Source organism: Mesoplodon bidens (assembly GCF_964165515.1).
Source record: "Mesoplodon bidens genome assembly, chromosome: 7".
In the NCBI taxonomy this organism is placed as follows: Eukaryota; Metazoa; Chordata; class Mammalia; order Artiodactyla; family Ziphiidae; genus Mesoplodon; species Mesoplodon bidens.
Window position 1 is genome coordinate 102226505 of NC_138164.1, and position 19719 is coordinate 102246223.

The 19719-nt window shown below is 36.6% G+C and overlaps 1 protein-coding gene across 10 annotated transcripts in view; it reads right to left on the minus strand.

The window, feature by feature from the left end:
• PHF21A (PHD finger protein 21A) overlaps positions 1-19719 on the minus strand; it is a 199848-nt gene that overhangs the window by 146513 nt on the left and 33616 nt on the right. For all 10 annotated transcript variants that reach the window (XM_081241372.1, XM_081241377.1, XM_081241380.1 and 7 more), the window contains 3 exons: positions 14738-14881; positions 10607-10639; positions 8376-8441 (listed from right to left, as the gene is read on the minus strand). In XM_081241372.1, coding sequence (XP_081097498.1) covers positions 8376-8441; positions 10607-10639; positions 14738-14791 — 153 coding nt within the window. In that variant the 5' untranslated portion in view covers positions 14792-14881. The remainder of the gene's footprint in view (positions 1-8375; positions 8442-10606; positions 10640-14737; positions 14882-19719) is intronic.

A 19719-nucleotide genomic window follows, 5' to 3' on the forward strand; every position in this document is an offset into this window, starting at 1 on the left:
CAACAAGAGAAGCCATTGCAATGAGAAGCCTGTGCACCGCAACGAAGAGTAGCCCACGTCTGCCGCAACTAGAGAAAGCCCGCGGTCAGCAACAAAGACCCAACCCAGCCAAAAATAAATAAATTAATTAATTAATAATTAATTTTAAAAAAAAAGAATGAGTTGCCAAAGGTGTCAGGGTCAATGAGCTTGCACATCTTTTAGGTGATGACCAGTCTCAGCGAAGTAACACTGTAAGGTTTTCATTCTCAGCATCTCCCATGGGCCTAGGACCATGCCTTTCACCACAGAAAACTTTCAACAAATGGATATGGCACAAACAGATGAGTCAATCTTAGAATGATAAAGAAATTTGAAAAGAACATAGATCCCAGGGAGAAGGGAATAAATTAGAAGGAACTGATTATTTAAAAGCACAAATTAATTTACTGACACAGTGGAAAGGTAGAGTCAGAATTATACTGGCTAAGGCCCTGTTAAGCATTTGTTGTGTACACCACCTACCACCCAAGAATTAGATTAACGTTTTCCAAAGAGTCAAAGTGAAGAGTCCCTAAACACAGGGCTACAAACTTGGGCTTTGACTAGATTTTCATAGCTTGAAGCAATTGCTCTCTGTTAAGTGAGAGATGAGTAAAGAGGAAATAAATACAGTAGATACCAGTAGCCCAGTGTCAAGACATGCAACACCTGATGATGAGGATTACAACTTTCAAACCGAATTTTTTAAGTCATTGCACTTACCAGCACCAAAAATAAATGATTAGGATGACCTGAGAAGATTACTCTAACCTACTCAGCTAGCAGACTGTTGCACTTGGTACAAGTCACCCACTTAACTCGATTTCCTCCACCATATTCAGGTAAAATGTCCTACAATAACATGGCACAATATTATTAAAATATGAGTTCCTTCATCAAGCTTTTCTATCTTAAAGAGACAATCAAATCTTTGACCAGTAGATTACAACTACCGGCCATAGAGACAACTGCACTCTGAGAATAAAGGTTAAAAAGACCCAGGAGATAATGCAGCACTGGGAACCACAGTCACATCAAAGGCATACAGCCTTTCAATCTTCAGAACCTTTATGTTCCTGCCTTGTATTTCTGAGCCCTTCTTTCGTCTCATCTTGGTTTATTATAAGACAACAGGATTTCACCAGGAGGAATTTGAAATAATACATTTCCTGTATTTGATGCAAGGGAGAAGGAACATATGCACACAAGAGTCAGTAAACTCAACAAACATTTGGACCAATGGTTTCACATAAATAGTGTGCAGGAGGGGATGAACTAGATTAAATCCTAGGAACTCCTAAACTTTAGATAAAGATGAGGTCAGACTCCCATTATAATTCAAGGAACTCTAAGAAAATAACAATTCTAAATTCTAATGTGACATGTCAATCACACTAGTTTGGTTATGAATGAGAGAGGGTAACTTTCTGTGGTTACTGGTATCAGAGGCTGGAGACAGTCATGTATCAGGTTACCAATACGAAACTACAAGAACTAATTTACTTACATGACTCCAAGGCAATGGAGCTTAAAGGCAATGTAATTATTGTGCCTAATGTACTATTTCAAAAAATATGTGATAAAGGTCCACACAGTAATTTAAGAATATAATTTACTAAATAAAACTGAACAAATAGTACAGTGATCTGGATCCTAGTCGTGAATCTGATACAACTAATTATCTAATCGTGGCTAAGTCACAAATAGTCCATGTCCCAGTTTATGTATTACAATGATGTACTCATGACTGAGTTAAATGTGAAATGTTCTAAGCTCCTTAAAAAAGTAGTACTTTACTTATAAGACGAAGGTATTACATATGAGATGAAGTTAACCACCATGACCAAAGCTAACAATTTCCATTTAAATAGAACTTACCTCCAAAAATATTCAGTACACTCGATACATGTTCATTAACTCTTAAAAGGCATTATTCAAACATTTCATAACTAAGGAAACAGACGTATTAAATTACTTAATAACTCAAAATCTTATCAACAAGTCTGTGACAGAGTAAGGAACAGAATCAAATTCTCAGTGTCCCCCTCCCCCCCCCCGCCCCACACCCAGTCCACCGTTCAAGTCACCTACTTAGCTTAAATTATATTGTTCTATGTATCAGAAACATAATTAGTTATGGCAGGAACAGAAACTTCTCTCCCAAAGGCTTCAGAATCCATTTTACTAAAATATGTTCAAATTTTAAATGAGAATGGTTCCATGAACGGCAACTATTTATTAAACCCAGAAAAGTATTTCATCTTGTATTAGGTTGAGCAATCTGTAAGGAATAGAGACTATGATTTTTAAACACAGAGTCAGAGAAGCAAACCAGGAGCAAAGACCAAAGACTATGATGGGGTCTACCTCTCTCAAAAGGATTAAGAAAAATAGAGGAAAGGGTGAAAGAAAAACAAAACCCAAAATCAAAAGGTAATTCTATGGAATACTATGGAATATTTGTACCATGGACAAATGGCATGAAAAATATACCTTCAGGTAAGCATCAGATACATATTAATCCATCTTCCAAATTAGCAAAGTGCTTCCCCGCCAGTCCCCCCTGCCAAGGTATCTCTTGGGGAAGACTTGTTACTCTCATATATGCTGTTAATCTGATACAGCCTTTTCTGGAGACTATTTAGAAATAAGTAATAAAAGTGTTTTTTTTTAATATTGTAAAAGTTTTTTTATACACTTTGACCAAGCATGGTAGATGGATTATTGCTTTCAAGTCTTCATATTCTCTCTGTCATAAAATTATACATTCACACCCTTTGTCATGTAATTTTGCAAGGCTTGGCCACATGGTTTGTTTTGGCTAATGAGACTTGATGTCAGCAGAGGCTTAAAACATGTTCTGGTAGTTTGGCTTATTTCTTACACTCTGGTGATAAACCATGATATGACTACACCCCAGGTAGCTGCTGCCCCTTCATGATAGGCCTCAGAACAAACACATTTAGAGGAGATCTAACCCCACCTACAGCCTGAGGCAGGCCAACCAACCCACAAACTGAAGGAGATTTGCCTGGCCAAGCCCAGCCTAGATGAGAAGGATCTAGACCCAGTGTGAAAATAAACCCTTAGTGTTGTAACTCAATAAAACACTGGTTTGTTATGCAGAACTGTTATGGCAATAGCTGACCAATACACCCAATAATCTCACACCTGAGAATGTATCCTGGGGCAATTAGAGAGACCAGATTCACATATATAGAGTGAATTTATCATAGCAACATTTATAAACAACAAAAAACTGAAAACATTCTATCATCAAACAATAGTGTGAATAGTTAAATAAGTTATGATCTAGCCAGACTATTAAATATTTAAAGCTATTAAAAATTATGTTCTTGGGACTTCCCTGGTGGTCCGGGGGTTAAGACTCCACGCTCCCAATGCAGGGGGCCCGGGTGAGATCCCTGGTCGGGGAACTAGATCCCGCATGCATGCCACAACTAACAGTTCGCATGCCGCAACTAAGAGCCCGCATGCCGCAACTAAAAGATCCCACATGCCGCAACGAAGATCCCGCGTGACACAACTAAGACCCAGTGCAGCAAAAACAAATTAATTACTTAAATTAAATAAAATTGAAGAAAAAAAAAAGAACTACGTTCTTAAAGAACACACAAAAATGTATGATAATGTTCATAATATTTAAGTTTAAAAAGTATAAAAAGCAAGATGCACTGTTTAAAAAATATCTACAAGTAGAGAAAAAGATCAGGTAGATAAAATAATTCTTTTAAGAAGTACAAATGATTTTCTGTGCTAAATATTATTTTATGCTAAATACTATACTTGGAATAAAGAAGTATATAAGTATGTTCCCTGACTTCTTGAAACTAACAGTCTAGTGAGGAAGACAGATATTAAAAAATAATAATCATATATATGTAATTATAAATTGTGATAAAATATTGTGGTAGAAATTGCTAATTATCCCCAGTATTTATTTCCCCCTCCTTGCTCAGTACTAGAGTCACTGAATTTTATCGGCCCATGGCCACCTGGAATGGACTATACTTCCCAGCCTTCCCTGCTCCTACTTGGGGCCATGAGACCAAGTTCTGACCAATGCGATCTAATTGGAAGTGAGGCATGCAACTTCCAGTAAACATCCTTAAAAATAAAGGGCTTGCTTTCCCCCTTCTTACCAGATGGAGCAGCTATTTTGGACTATGATGTGGAAGCTTCATGCTGAGAATGGCAGAGCAACAGAATAGGAGGAGCCCGGGTGCCCTGGCACTGTGGAACCAGTGTCACCAGCCTTATTACACCTACAGAGCTTTCACATGAGACAGATAAAATTCTACCTGGTTTAAGTCATTTTCATTTTGGGTTTTCAGTCATCTACAGCTGAACCTAATCCTAAATGGCACAGCTATGAAGGAAAGATGAAGGGTTCGATGAGAGATTATAATAGAAACTGTTGGTTTTGACAGGAGGAAGGGGTTTCAGGGATAGGTCCTCTGAGGAAGTAACTTTTAAGTTGCAACCCACCTGATGCCTGGCCAGGAGAGCACCAGGTGAAGGCAGGTGGGGTGGCAAACCCCTCAAGGCGGGGGAAATCAAAGATGAAACTACTATAGCCTAAGCCTGAATCTCAGTAGGAATAAGCAACAAACTGGGATGTTAAGATTGCTTCTACAATGAATGAATTAGAATGAAAGCAGAGCACTAAAGCAAGCAAGTGCATTGGCTCCAATATTAGAATATCCGTTATGACAAGCAAAGACCACATATACATGTCAAAAATGAGAGGGGAAGGGTGCAGGATGAGAACAAATGCTATTAAAGAAATTAATAGTTGCTTCTACACTTCAGTACTACTAGTGTTTAAAATAGTTGGATTCTCTGATTAGAGTGGTTCATAAACCATAAGGAGAATGTGATTAGATTTTTAAATGCTAATCCTCCCTGGAAAAGACAAGAATTTGGTGTTAAATTTTTTTAAAATAATTGTTTCTTGTCTATTTCTGATTATAAAAAGGAAATCTATTTATTGTGGAGAATGTAGCAAATATACATAAGACTATAAAGAAAAAATAAACTACCTGTAAATCATCACTTCGCAACAACATTTTATACTGACGCTGTTTTTTTTTTTTTTTTTGCGGTACGCGGGCCTCCCACCGCCGTGGCCTCTCCCGTTGCGGAGCACAGGCTCAGGACGCGCAGGCTCAGCGGCCACGGCTCACGGGCCCAGCTGCTCCACGGCACGTGGGATCCTCCCAGACCGGGGCATGAACCCGCGTCCCCTGCATCGGCAGGTAGACTCCCAACCACTGCGCCACCAGGGAAGCCCCTGACACTGTTTTTATACACTTATATGCCTACATACATATATACACACAATACACAAAAATGGGACTGTAATGCATATGAAGTTGCATGTGCTTTTTCATTTATTTTACCATAAGTGCATTCCTATGTCATTAAAACATTTTTGAAACCATGATTTTTAATGGCTATATAACATGTAATTTATTTAGCTAATCAAGTCTGGGTTAAAACTGTCAACCACAAGGACTTCCCTGGTGGTCCAGTGGCTAAGGCTCCATTCTCCCAATGCAGGGGGCCCGGGTTCGAGCCCTGGTCAGGGAACTAGATCCCACTAGCCGCAAGTAAAGATCCTGCATGCCGCAACTAGGACCTGACACAGCCAAATAAATAAATAAATAAATATACTTCTAACGTTTAGAAAAAAACCTGTCAACCACAAATTAAAGCCCTGTGGGTCAAGAAGATGACTTCAAAAACTGCCATGGGGAGCTTCTGTTCAGAAATCTCAAATTACAGGGTGAAAGCACTGGAACTATCTAACAAGAATTCATTGAAATTCACTGAGTTTTAGCCATGAAGGATGCTTAATAAAGACTATATTTTCCAAAATGGAGTGCACCATTTTGTAATTAGTCTTGAGGAAGAAACAGAATAAGTATCAAAGACTGAGGTAGCAATAACAAATAAGAACTAATAAGTGCCTACTGTTAGAATTAGTGACTATCTGCAATATTTGATTTTTTAATAAAGCATAATAAGAGAACACATGCTTTTATTATTTCTATAATTAAGTTTTCAAGTGGATGTGGAACAATGATTATAGAAAAATGCATATAGAAAAAGAACGGAAACAAATATGACAAAGGGTTAATAGCTGTTAATTCTTGAGTATGACACTCTTTGAACTTTTCTGTATTTAAATTTTTTCTCACAACCAAAAACTTAATATTAAATTATTAGTCATGCGAGTAAGGTAATTCAGATTTCAGTTATTAAAGTAGAAGGAAAATCAGTAAGTTTTGCCAGAGGCTAAGTAGATCTTTTGAGAAGGAAAAACAAAAAGCTGGGCATACAGCATTAGGAGTTTGTTCTAAAATAAAAGTATTTTAAACAAAATATCAGTGTTCCATGTTGGAAATAGGTCTGAGGAAGGACCAGCTTTTGAATTTTATAGCTGTGCTTCCTTCAAGTACTATCCTACCTAAAAATGATACATATTCTGTTCTATCAAAAAGGCTGTTTCAACAGTTAAGCAAATACTTTAAAAACTGCCAAGACTGCATTTTAGTTTCTGACACTAGCTTTCTTTACTTTGTATACCTAAGATTTTCCTGATGCTACACCCATTTTTTAAAATTCTAGGTTCTAAAATCCAAACTTAGTTCAGAAGACAGAGTTTGCCACTTGATGAAACGTCTTACTAAACATAAATGGTTGCAATGTTCTATTAAGTGAGGTACCTAGCAGAAAAAAAATTAAAGAATAAAAAGTTACAGAAATAAACCAAATCTTTACATCAGTTCTCATAAAAATTTCAAATAAATGTACATGTTTTACAATTGCCCCATTTTCCCCAAATGTAGCCTTAGGTTGTCTTAACTTTGTGACAATATCCCCTATCCCCTACTCCACTAATCAGTTCTCACCTTCTTTCCCTGCTAGAACACGTGAATTTTTCAGCAAAAGTGACTCATTCATTGGCATCTTGTCAAACTAACCCTGAAATTTTAAGGAGGCTCAGTGCTAACAGAATTTTAAAGCTAGAACATTTTCACTAACACACATCATTTTGACTTCAGAGAAATGAATCACTTTCAGAGCCAAATACGTCTAACAAACTCTGTTTATATTTTTCCTTACAAATTGTTCTCCACCATGTTACCTCCTCCCAATTTTAGTTTGGCAATTCCATAATCTAAAATACCTCTTATTTCTGAAGAAGACAAGATGGGGGAATGCAGAAGCATTAGAATAGGAGAGGGGAGAAAAAAGCAATTGTTCACTAAGCTTGGAAAAAGATTCTATTCTGAAACATTAATGATTCATATCTATTCCACATAGTTCTCAAAATTTATTTCTCCCCTTAGTTAAATGAAAACACAATACAATACATAATATAAACACAATCAGGAATCTCCAGGAATAAATTACTCTCATTGCTATTATTTCACTAAATAAAAGTTTTTTAAAAACACAAAAATCAATAACTGAGAACTATATAGCTAAAAATCTTCAATAAGATATCACTAGCGTGAACTATCAATTGCAGATCACCTCATCATTTTGGTTCACACATTCACCTACTCCAAAACCACCCCTTTTAACCAAAGGGAGAGTGGTAGGGAAGGAACAAGAAAACAAATGCTTTGTCAGATTACCACAGACATTTACTTATAGCTCTATCAATTGTCACACTCCACCTGGTGGCAGGAGCTGCCTGAATTGGCGAAGTGGAGGTCATTATACAAGAAATTCCAAAGAACACTTTCCAGTTGTCCCTGGGAAAAAAAGCAAGATGTTCTTTTTTTGTCCTATATAGAATATATCTAACAAGGCTCCACCAAAGTTTTTTCACATAATAGTAGGTCAATATCTAACAAAGATTAACATAAAGGAACGACAATAATCAGAATGGGAGATCTACACTTAGAGCAATCTACTTACAACCACTCCACGTTAAGTTAAATGTCATCTCAAGCCTTTAAAACAGGTAACAAGGCACATCCAGCAACTGTAAGATTCTCTATCACATACTCCCACTAACTTTCTCTGCCTCTATTCTCTATGGGTAAACTATAGAGTTTAATTAACACAGTTAACAGCAGCCTGCCACCCTGCTTTTAGATATTTGCCAGTAACATATACCCATGGGATACTCTAGAGACTGATTTCAACCAAAAATAAAAATAGATAAACAGATCTCAAACAAAATTAAAACTGAGTCTGGCTGCCCACACTTATTTTCACACATGAGGAAAAATAGCAGTTCTCCTAGAAGCCTCGAGCAGACATATCTTTAGAACACAATGTTAAAAATATGCCCCCCCTCCTTTTTCCCCTACCTGTTTCTCACTCAAAGCTGTGATTTTGGCTTGAAGTTCATGAAGCTGTTTCTTTAAATCAGCATTCTGATTGGAAAGAAAAAATATCTGTGAGGAAGATATTTCATTTGTTAACAGAAGAGTAGCAAGATGACTTTATGCAAACTGTATTACAAATGATGAAGCAATCTTAAGCATTTAGCCAATCATATTTGTCATGCATTAAACTGTAGTCATATTACCACCACCCAGTGCATAGATCCTAAACGTAGGTTGCTAACACTAGAACAGGGGTAAGCTCCTTTGCAATTGCAAGAAGTTTTATATTTCAGCATTTTGTACTGTAATACTACTCCTTTCTACTGAAATAGTTATTCTTCATAAGAAGTAACAGTTGACAGAAAACCTAAAGCTCCGCTAATCAGTTGTAAGTATGAACACACTGCATGCTTAACGGCATTATCAGTAAAAAAAAGGTTTTTCTCTGCTTGCCCTCTCCCTTATTTAGTAGAGTACGTTTGTTATTTGAGCCTAGATTTGAAAAGCTGTCAGTGCTGCAACTGCCTTAAACACTGCATCATTCAAATTAACATACTGACTACCAGGGCAACTTCTCAGTTCTAAAATGTTAGGAATCAGAAAAGAATACTATGTTAAATGAGATACACTGAGCATGCTTGTGTTTTACTCACATGAGAGAAAAATCCAAAATTAAAGTTTTCAAAAGCTTAATGTAACACGATCACTAGCAGATTGAATTCCACCCCAATGAGAGACTACTTTTCCTTCGTCCTTTCACATGCAATTCTTTCAATTCATCCTGCCTGGTCTTCTGACAGGGTCCGGGCATACATCCTCCCCTTCACGTTTACTCCATGTGGTCTTTTTTGTGACAGCATGTGATATAAGACCTCTCTAATGAGATCACGCACAAGACTGTCCAGCAACTTACTGCCCCCTCAGATTCTTCACATTAAGACTGCTCTGTTACATGACTGCCAGCTACAGCAGAAATGCTGAAGTTTTCTAACAATATTTCAGTTGCTGATAACAATAGGTTACCATATTAAATATAAAAGAATCTATCCATCTAAGGTCTACTGGCTCTTGGTTCCCTAAACCCGATTTAAATTATAATATATATTAAAAACAATTAAAATGGAGAAGCTTCTCAAAGAAGTTGGACTGTCAAAGAGGAGTTAAGTGGATATCACTGCCAGCTCTCAGAATCAATGGTTTGTGTTAAAAACACAATAGTTAAGCCACTGGGGGCTAAATTTGTAGAAATGAATATTATTTCCCACTTCCAAAAATCAATCTGCGTCAGTACCATTCTTTAATCCAAGAAGCTATTTTACTTAACTTTACAATGAGGCATGTATGGTATGTTTAACAAGCTAAAAAAAAAAAAATGTGTGTGTACATATACAAATATACATATACACACACACACCCCACCATCAATGGGTCTAGGTGTTCTGTGAACAGATTATGAGTAAACAAATGCAAGGGAGAAATCCTGAGAATGTCTGAAGAAATACTCTCCATACTTATGACCCACTGTCTAATCGCTGAAAGAGACACTGCCTGAACAATAAATACACTAATTAAAGAAAAGATAAATTTTTAGGAAGATTTCTCTTCAGGGATAGGAAATAAAATGCCTGAGCCAAAAACCCCTATGAGACTTTAAAGAAAAGGTAACACCTGATGAATTACTATATAAGGTTCTTTAAAACCCTCTCTAAGGGCTCTTTCAAAAATGAAATTTTTAAAAATGCTTTTAAAAAATTATTCTAAAATTCTATTCTTAACATAGTGAGATTAAGTACTTAAAAGTTCTATACTATAAACTATGAGAAAATAAAAATGGTTCTGGGCCATATTCAATAATTCTGAGATTACAGAAAGCCTTGCAAACTCTGATTTTGAGTAAGTGCGCTTGTGGAAATGAAATTTAAGCTATATGAAGAGTATTAACTCTCAATTCTTTTTCCCAAAATATTCAAAGCAATTAGCATAAAATAAAAGCAAAATAACAGTAACAAAGATGAAATAATAGCTATATTATAACAGAATGACCGGAGTTTTCTTAATTCTTATAACATGAAGACCAATGTACTAAAAAAAATTGCTGTTACAGATGAGATAGTTTCTAAAACCTAAGTATTGCCTGTATTTTAATATTTTATGGTCACTTTATTTTAAATTATTTTAACTTAAAAATTAAATGGATAAAAGTAGTATTTTACCTGTGGATCCTGCTTCATTTGAGCAACCAGTTTCTGATAATAAAAAGAGAAAAAGAGCCATCAGTCTCACATATAAACTCACTATGGCTAATCAGGCTCAACCCCCAAAATCTAGAGTTTTAAGCCCACACAAAAAAATGAGCAATACCACAATCAGAACAGACCAAAAGCTTTTGTGATCTATATAAAAAGTTAATGAAACACTCCTCTTAATAATAAAAAAAAATTCAAACTATCGCTTTGTATTTGAAATGAAGAGCTTCCTGCCTTTAAACAAATCTGGAGATGGGCTGGGGGAGGGGAGCTTTTAAAAGACAATTTAAATAAGCTGAATGCTCCAAAAGCCAAACATCCCTTTAAAAGGTTGTCATTGTCTAGAGTCCCAAGTAAGTCCTGGAAAGAAGGTGCTCCCATACAAAAACAGGCCTGTTTGTATACAGCGAACAGATTTGGCGAGTCTGTTGGTTTGGTTCACAGAAGGAGCCTAGTGTCAGATGTGACTCTGCCACTGTCCTCTCTGTGGGGGGAGGGGAGATGTACTCAGTGGAGCAGTGATGCTCAGTATTTGAGAGTAAGGAAGCGAAGGAACAGTAATGCAAAATTCTACCTACCTGGGTTCCTGTGGGAAGGAGAGTACTACCAGAATACTGAATGAGAAAGACCTTTACTAGGGAACACATAAGTCCAAAAAATGAAAAACAAAGAAAAATGGATGTCAACTGACCTAACCCAACTTCCAAAAGCATCGCTGCCCAAAGGTAACAATAACCAGGGACAGAAGAATTTGAAGCATAAAGGAATATCAGAAGGCTGGGTCCTAAAAGTATCTAGGAATAAGCTGTTCTCCAAGTGAATTTTTCACATAAATGAAAAATTTGTCCCTCTCTTTGGGTGACAAGACACTTTTAAAGTTTTTAGTCGTAGGGACTTCCCTGGTAGTCCAGTGGTTAAGAATCCGCCTTCCAATGCAGGGGACATGGGTTCGATCCCTGGTCGGGGAACTAAGATCCCACAAGCTGCGGGGCAACTAAGCCTGCACACTGCACTATTGAACCCGCACTCTGGAGCCCACACACCACAACTAGAGAAGCCCACATGCCGCGACGAAGAACCCACATGCCACAACGAAGACCCAGCACAGTCATAAATAAATAAATAATAGTTTTTAGTCATAAAATAAAACCTTTCTAAAATATATTATATACTTATCTGCCTTATTAAATAGAAAAAAAGCAGCAGTTAATGACACTTAGAGGCATGATTACCTCAATATACTATTCTGCAAACAATACAAAGAGGTCCTTACAATAAAGGCCCCAAACTGCTGTGTTCTAAAGAGTTCTTGTACCTGCATTTGAGTTTTTCAGTCTACTCCTTAATGCCAAGCAGTCAGCTAGCAAATCTTGCTAATATTACTATGCCTCCCTCTAAGAGCCCCTGAACCCCAATTCCAATTTGCTACTTCTGAGCTGCTTTGTGATACACTCAGTGAAGTAATTCTAAGATGAGTGAATAGCCTAAGAAATCCCCCTTGAGTAAAATGTATAATCTTGTGTGACTTCTAACATTTATTCTAGCTTGTCAAAAACCTTACTTCAGGTGGTAAGGTATACATTCTGGATAGCTGAGATTGCCAACCATGTGACCTCCAAATACACAAGGTATATGTTACTATAGTCTACTTCATATGTGACAGTGGTAACTCTTCTATATCCTGATCTTAATCTACAAAACAGTAATAACACATATTCCAAGAACTCAATGATAAAGAAACATAAGGTTTTATTCATATACATTTTTACTAATGCAGCCTAAAGGCTAGCTACATTCTTCAATGAAAAAAGTCCTTCATTTTCCTTTCTGCTTTTGTCACCAGAGAGTGGAATACTATACTAAAGTTGCCTTTTTAAAGCTGAAAAAGGTTTTCCTCCACGACACTGAAATTTAAAAACTGATAACCAAAGTAAGTCTCTACCTCTGGAGGAAATAAATAAGCCAACTTTTCTACCTATAATCAAGCAAGCTGCATTTCAGACCATTAGAGGCAGGACAGAACAAGCTGGGCAACTTAACTAGACTTTCCAAATCCCTAGTGGCTTTAAGGTGATGTTGTGTGTTATCAAAGTGAAGTTACTTTCTATGGTAAGAACGCAGCAATTTTTCATGAGAATATAGTTTAAGGGCTGGCAAACTACAGCCCACAGGCACCCTGCCTTTGTGAATAAAGTTTTACTGGGACACAGTCACACCCATCCATTTATTCACTGTCTATGGCTGCTCTGTGTGTACAGGAGCAGAGTTGTGACAGAGACCATAAATGATGCCCATAGTATAAAATACTTTACCCTCTGGCCCTTTGCAAAAAGTCTGCTAACCTCTGCTTTATACTATTCTCTGTTCCATGTAGAGTAAAAATACTCCAAAAGTTTTAAAAAATCTGCATAAGAATAATCAAAAAGGCAATTTCCCAAAAAAGATGAGATGCCCATCACAGGCCATAATTATATGACCATTCATTCAATATCAACCATGTGCACATCACTACTTTTTAAATCATCTCGGTCCATAAAGAACAAAAGGCTACTTCTACCACAGCAATACCAGGTAGTTTCAGGACACACCTGCTATACAGTAAGCTCATTTTCAGCCTTAGTTTCCCTAAGTGGGAAATGATGAAGGGGTGGCTTCTGCCCCAATATTTAGTCAAATGTACAGTCTGACTTTGGCCTCAGCCTAATAGCCAGTGCTTACTTTGATGTCATTTCTGGCATCCCTGAACTTGTCATGATCAGTGATCATGTAGGTTACCATGTATCCAATCAGAATAACAGCATCAGATTTACAAGCAAGGCATGTCACTTGGATGTACTGTTAAAACTTTTTTTTTTTTTTTTTGGCCATACCGCGCAGCATGGGGGATCTTAGTTCCCTGACCAGGGATCAAACCCGTGCCCCCTGCAGTGGAAACGTGGAGTCTTAGCCACTGGACCACCCGCGAAGTCCCTACTATTAATACTTAAACTTTTTTTAATAGGAAAGGATTCTAAATATAACTGGAGTGAAATATCTTACATACTTTATATGTTAAAACACTATCAACCAACACTGATAAACATAAATAAATGTTTATTACCATACAAACAAAATGCTATATAATAATCACGGATGAATATAAAAGCTATTAATTTTATGCTAAAAAGTAGTTAAATATACAGGAAAATAATTAATGTGAATATTGAGAGTGATAACTTTAGGAAGAATATTATATCCCTTTTGAGTCAATAAATGTAATTTTAAAATTTAAATTAGATTTTTAAACAATAAACATTAAATTTTTTCATAATTATAATTTTTATAAAATTGGTATGCTTGAATTAAATATATGAAACAAAAGTAATATTTAAGAACTCTAATTTTTAGTAATTTAGTTCAACTTAGATCATGAGTCTTTCAAGAAAAGTCTTATTTTGACTTGTTCACATCTTGTGAGGATGAACTAAAAGCAGAATATTAACTTTGCCATCTCAAAATTTCTTGAGAGGAGGAGTATGTCCAAAAATCACATTATGCGTAAAAACTTCAGTATACATGGTAGTCAATTTAAATATGTCTTGTTATTTAAAATATGCAAGTTAACACAGGGAACTATATTCAATATCCTATGATAAACCATAATGAAAGAGAATATGAAAAAGAATGTGTATATATATGCATAACTGAATCACTTTGATGTACAGCAGAAATTAACACAACATTGTAAATCAACTATACTTCAATAAAATAAATTTTGAAAAATAAACAAATAAAACATGCAAGTTAAGTCACACGAACAAAGTCCCTCAGATGAACCAAAAAACAGAAAAAAAGGAGAGGTTTTTTTTAACACCTTCGCTATACGGAAAAGAATATTTTTAGTTCTTTTGTCTGGAAGAGAAGTCAGGAATATTTTATTAAAGTTCTCAAAAATATTACCAATGAGTTTGTTGAGTAGTAATAAAAGGCAAATAACATGACTCTTGGACAAGTGACTGAAAAACGATTAAAAGCTCTACTAAAAATCAGAGAGAGCCTGTTTATTAATTTAGCCATTACTAATAACATGATGTGGGAGAAGCCATGAATGAAACATACCTGGTGAACCTGAATTTCCACTTTAAGAGCCTCCTGTAGAGTCTGCAACTCCATCCTCTACCTCCTCCACTTTTTCTTATGTCTGCTAATTCTATAGTTTCTTCAGCCTCTGTTTAAAATAACAAACTCCTCTTCTTACTGCAGCTGTAGAGATCATAAAATGTTTTGGATCATTATGTTGGGTATAAAGGAAATATACGTTAGATAAAATAAATTACATTAGTCGAAATATTTCGTCGACTAAACATAGGGCAAAAAATTTCCCCAAACAGATTTCTTTCCAAAATGAGTAGTTTTTTCTGAATTGGCACCAAAACTTTCTGGGTTTTATTCTCTGAGCATTCCTCTAGAAAACACTTCAAATAAGTAAGAAATGAAAAAAAATGAGTTTAATCTGATCCTGAAAACAGCTAAGCACTTACTAGATGCTCAGCACCACGCTAGATACTACTTTCTGAGGATACAGAGCTGAACAAGACCTCTTCTGTCCTGGATGCGTTGGGAGTCTAGTGGGGGAGAGGACAACCATCCAGGACATGCTGTTCTTAGAAAGAGACACATAACAACATGATCATACATTTTTAACCATCACACAGAGTGAACTGGAGAGTTCAGGATCTCTCAGAGGTTTAAGAAGGCCAGAGTACTCTCACAATTTGGATGGACTCTCATTCTATTTAAAAAATAAAGAAACTCAAAACAGGGGCAATTCTGGTATAATTTAAAGGTTTACATTTAACAAATTAATACTTAACACAAACACACTGCAATGAACTCTGCTTTCCACAAAGTTATGACAGGGATGTTAAAAAATAAATCTATCGTGCACAACAAATGATTTGGGTCTAGCAATAGGACAGACTTTTCCAGCTTTACAATGAACACCATCTTCTTTTCAAGCCTGCCAGGTGCATCTCTTTGGCTGCACGTATAAATGCAGGTGGAGACAATGTCAAATGTCTAGATTTGCGAATGTGAACCTTCCTATTCTGCTCTGCTCATCACTACTGCAATTTAAATTAACTCAGTGGCTAATTTCTCTTTTCATTTTTTTTCTTTTTTCTTGAACGTGGCCTTAGACATGATTTTAGGTACTCTCCCTGAAGCAAAAGTTCACTTGAATAAATTTAAACATTACTTCTTTCTCTTTTCTTCCTTGTACCTATAAAACTTGTAGTTAGAGCAGCTTTTCAGCATTCTTACAAACTGAGGAAGGGAACAATCAGGAAGTCAGAAGAACTGCTACTCCTTATGCCAATTCAATGAGATTCATAATCTTTATACTTTCTAAAAATTACCTACGGATAAAGTCCTAAGTTTTCTTAAAACTTCTTTAAAACCTGATTTAACAGAGTTATAGTGAAATCATTAACTTCAGGCTGTAATCGTGTGAATATTAATCTTCATTATATCTGTTTAACCTCACTAGGCTTAAAACATCATTGGCAATCTCTCCCCTAGGGCTTGTATACTATGTTATGTAATATCAAAATACTCTAACCTTTTTTTAAAAAATAATTAATTTCAAAAGTGTAAAATTCCTTCCAACTTATATTTGTGGAGGCTAGAAAAGCCTCCACATTATTATTGTACAATGATATTGTCAACCAAAAATTTTCATAGACGTAGCATGTTTAGGGGAGATAATTTGGAAAGTGTGATTTTGATGAACAAACCCAGGCTTTTCAGATATTTATTACCTTAAAAAATCTTTGGAACTACATAAATATCAGAATCATTAAGTTACTGATTTAGATCAAGGCTTTTGTTGTCGTGTAAGTTTATTCTATATACTAAAGCAAATGTTAAAACTATACAGTCACTGTAATTTTAAATATTAAAGTAATCTCCCTACTCAGATTCCTGAATCTAGAGTTCTTCCTGAAAACAGTACTTAAATTAGTTTTAAGACTATCAGAAAATGTGTCAAAAAATGATTCCTTATAATTTTTGTCAAATTAAGAATCACCTTGAAGGGTATTTTCAACAACAGAAAGGCCATATTCTATTTTACTAGTAGCAACATATAATATCGAAGCTGAACTCAACTCATAAACTCTGGAAACAGCAGGTTAAAAACATGGAGCACTTAACAGTATACACAAAAAAGGGTTAACATAATGTGTACAGTTACAGAGTGCTTACAAATTCATTACCAATTAGTTTTTTTAATTATGAAAAAGCAACTCACAGAAGAAATAAGAATGACCAAGATGAAAAACATCTATCTTCAAGAAAGTCATAGAAATATAAATTTAAGAAGACACATTTTTGTCAATCACACTGACAAAGGTTTGTGAAAACAGTAACACTCTGAGCTGCCTAGAGTTTAGGTCAGGTGGCACTTTCATAATTTGCTATTAGTTAGCTCTGAGCAGTAGCACTCAGGGTTATTTCCTTTCTTCTTTTCAGAGTATCAATATTTTCCATGGAAAGTATGTACTTATTTTTAAAAAACAAAAAATTAACTTAGAATTGCTAGATGAAACATCAGAAAATTGTATACTGATGAAGCAAAATGTTCGGGAAAAGAATAAGTAAAACCAGGGTTTAACCGGGAGGCTCTAAATGTCAGAGTGCCTCAGAGGATAAGAAGCCTGCGACTCAAGTTCCTCAGGAGGTGACAGCGTTTACTCCCTGCATCAGCTTGTTGTCTGCTCATCAGAGACGCGCAAAGGCACGAAAGTTTATTTGGCAAAAGGACTCTAAATGCCAATTACTCATTTTATTTCAAGATAAAACCGAAGGGTTAAAAAAGGTAGTGACTTAGTATAAAAAAACTTACGAAGGGTTAGAAGATTCATTTGATATCTTTCTTCTTCATAAAAGTCTCTTTCTGGGCTTCCCTGGTGGCGCAGTGGTTGAGAGTCTGCCTGCTGATGCAGGGGACACGGGTTCGAGCCCTGGTCTGGGAGGATCCCACATGCCGCGGAGCAACTAGGCCCGTGAGCCACGGCTACTGAGCCTGCGCGTCTGGAGCCTGTGCTCCGCAACAGGAGAGGCCGCGAGAGTGAGAGGCCCGCGCACCGCGATGAAGAGTGGCCCCCGCTTGCCACAACTAGAGAAGGCCCTCGCACAGAAACGAAGACCCAACACAGCAAAAATAAATAAATAAATTACTAAAAAAAATTAAAAAATAAATAAAAGAGCTCTTAAAAAAAAAAAGAAAAAAGTCTCTTTCTGAATAGCAATTTTAAGAGACTGGTTTCTGCCTAAAGGAACAAATTGTATACATATATATTCATAGCCTACAAAAACAAGGCAAGCACATGTTGAATCCTTTTAAAAAATATTTGGGGGGTTTAGACAACTCATGCAGCCACCATGTGATGACCATTTGGAGGCAGTTTATAGCATTATAAAGAAGGTATTATTTGCTAAATTTATAAAAAGATGATTTAACATATTTCGGCCAATTCTAGTAAGTTATAAATATCAGCTGCTGCAACATAAATATGAACAGACTCCTAAAACAGTTTATTGAGGTACAATGCCTTTCACCACCCATCAGCTCTAAATACTATCACCAGAGAAGACAAGTGCCTAACACAAAATACCAACGTTCATTATATTGAAAACTGTACACGTCAAACGACTGGTACACCTAATAACCTCCCAGCTTCAAATAACAAAAACCCAAAAACATAAATAAAAACTCCACAAACCTAACAAACAAAATAATCAAATCCCACTAAAAAAAAGGCAGATGTAATGTCTAGAAAGAACATTCACTGTCTCAAAAAAAAACAAAAAAAAACCTGATTCCACTTACTCACTGTGCAACCACTCTCCGCTTTAGGTCTGTTTGCTTATATATCAGGAAAATGGAAACAGTATCACCTATTTCATAAAATTGCTATGAGGTTTAAATTAGGTGAAGTTATATGAAAAGCCCTTTGTAAACTGTAAAATTCTATGCTATTCTTAACATACTTAATTTAACTCTTATTCATACACAAACTTTTATATCAACTTCTCAACACAGCCTATTGCTGGAAAGACTGTAGGCTTTCTTATTTTCAAAGTCTCTAAGAAAGGGGCTTCTAAGTATTTTATCTGGTTACAGTTCTGCTTGGAGATATGTGACCTCTAGGTCTTTCGTTATGATTCTAATAATGTAGTAATGCTCTAACTCTGAATTTATTACCAAAAATCACTGCTCTGTTCCTGAATTGATATAAAGCTTTTTCCAATCAAAACAACTCACCAACCAAGTTTCTTTTTTCTCTTTTTTTTTTTTTTTTTTTTTTTGCGGTACGCAGGCCTCTCACTGCTGTGGCCTCTCCCGTTGCGGAGCACAGGCTCTGGACGCGCAGGCTCAGCGGCCATGGCTCACAGGCCCAGCCGCTCCACGGCATGTGGGATCTTCCCGGACCGGGGCACGAACCCGTGTCCCCTGCATCGGCAGGCAGACTCTCAACCACTGCACCACCAGGAAGCCCTCTTTTTTTTTTTTTTAATTCTTCCTTCCTCCTTCCTTCCCTCCCTCCCTCCCTCTCTCTCTCTTTCTCTGTGTCCGGTCTTAGTTGCAGAATGCAGGATTTTCGTTGAGTCATGTGGGATCTTTCACTGCGACACGTGGGCTTCTCTCTAGTTGTGGTGCGCAGGCTCCAGAGCACATGGGCGCTGTAGTTTTCGGCATGCAGGCTCTCTCATTGAGGCGCGCAAGCTCAGTAGTTGTGGCGCACGGGCTTAGCTGCCCCGCGGCATATGGGATCTTTAGTTTCCCAACCAGGGATCCGACCTTCGTCCCCCGCACTGAAAGGCGGATTCTTTACCACTGGACCACCAGGGAAGTCCCCAACCAAGTTTCTTTAACTAAAAATAAGTCTGTAATACATTGTACCCCCAGACTGAATTCCTTGAAAATGAACAACTCAGTGTTCTCTATACCATATAACTACTTGGTGTAAGACCCCACTTTTGATCTATACTCTCAAAATTGTGTTTAGAGTAGGTTTAATTAATTTTTTAAAACATGA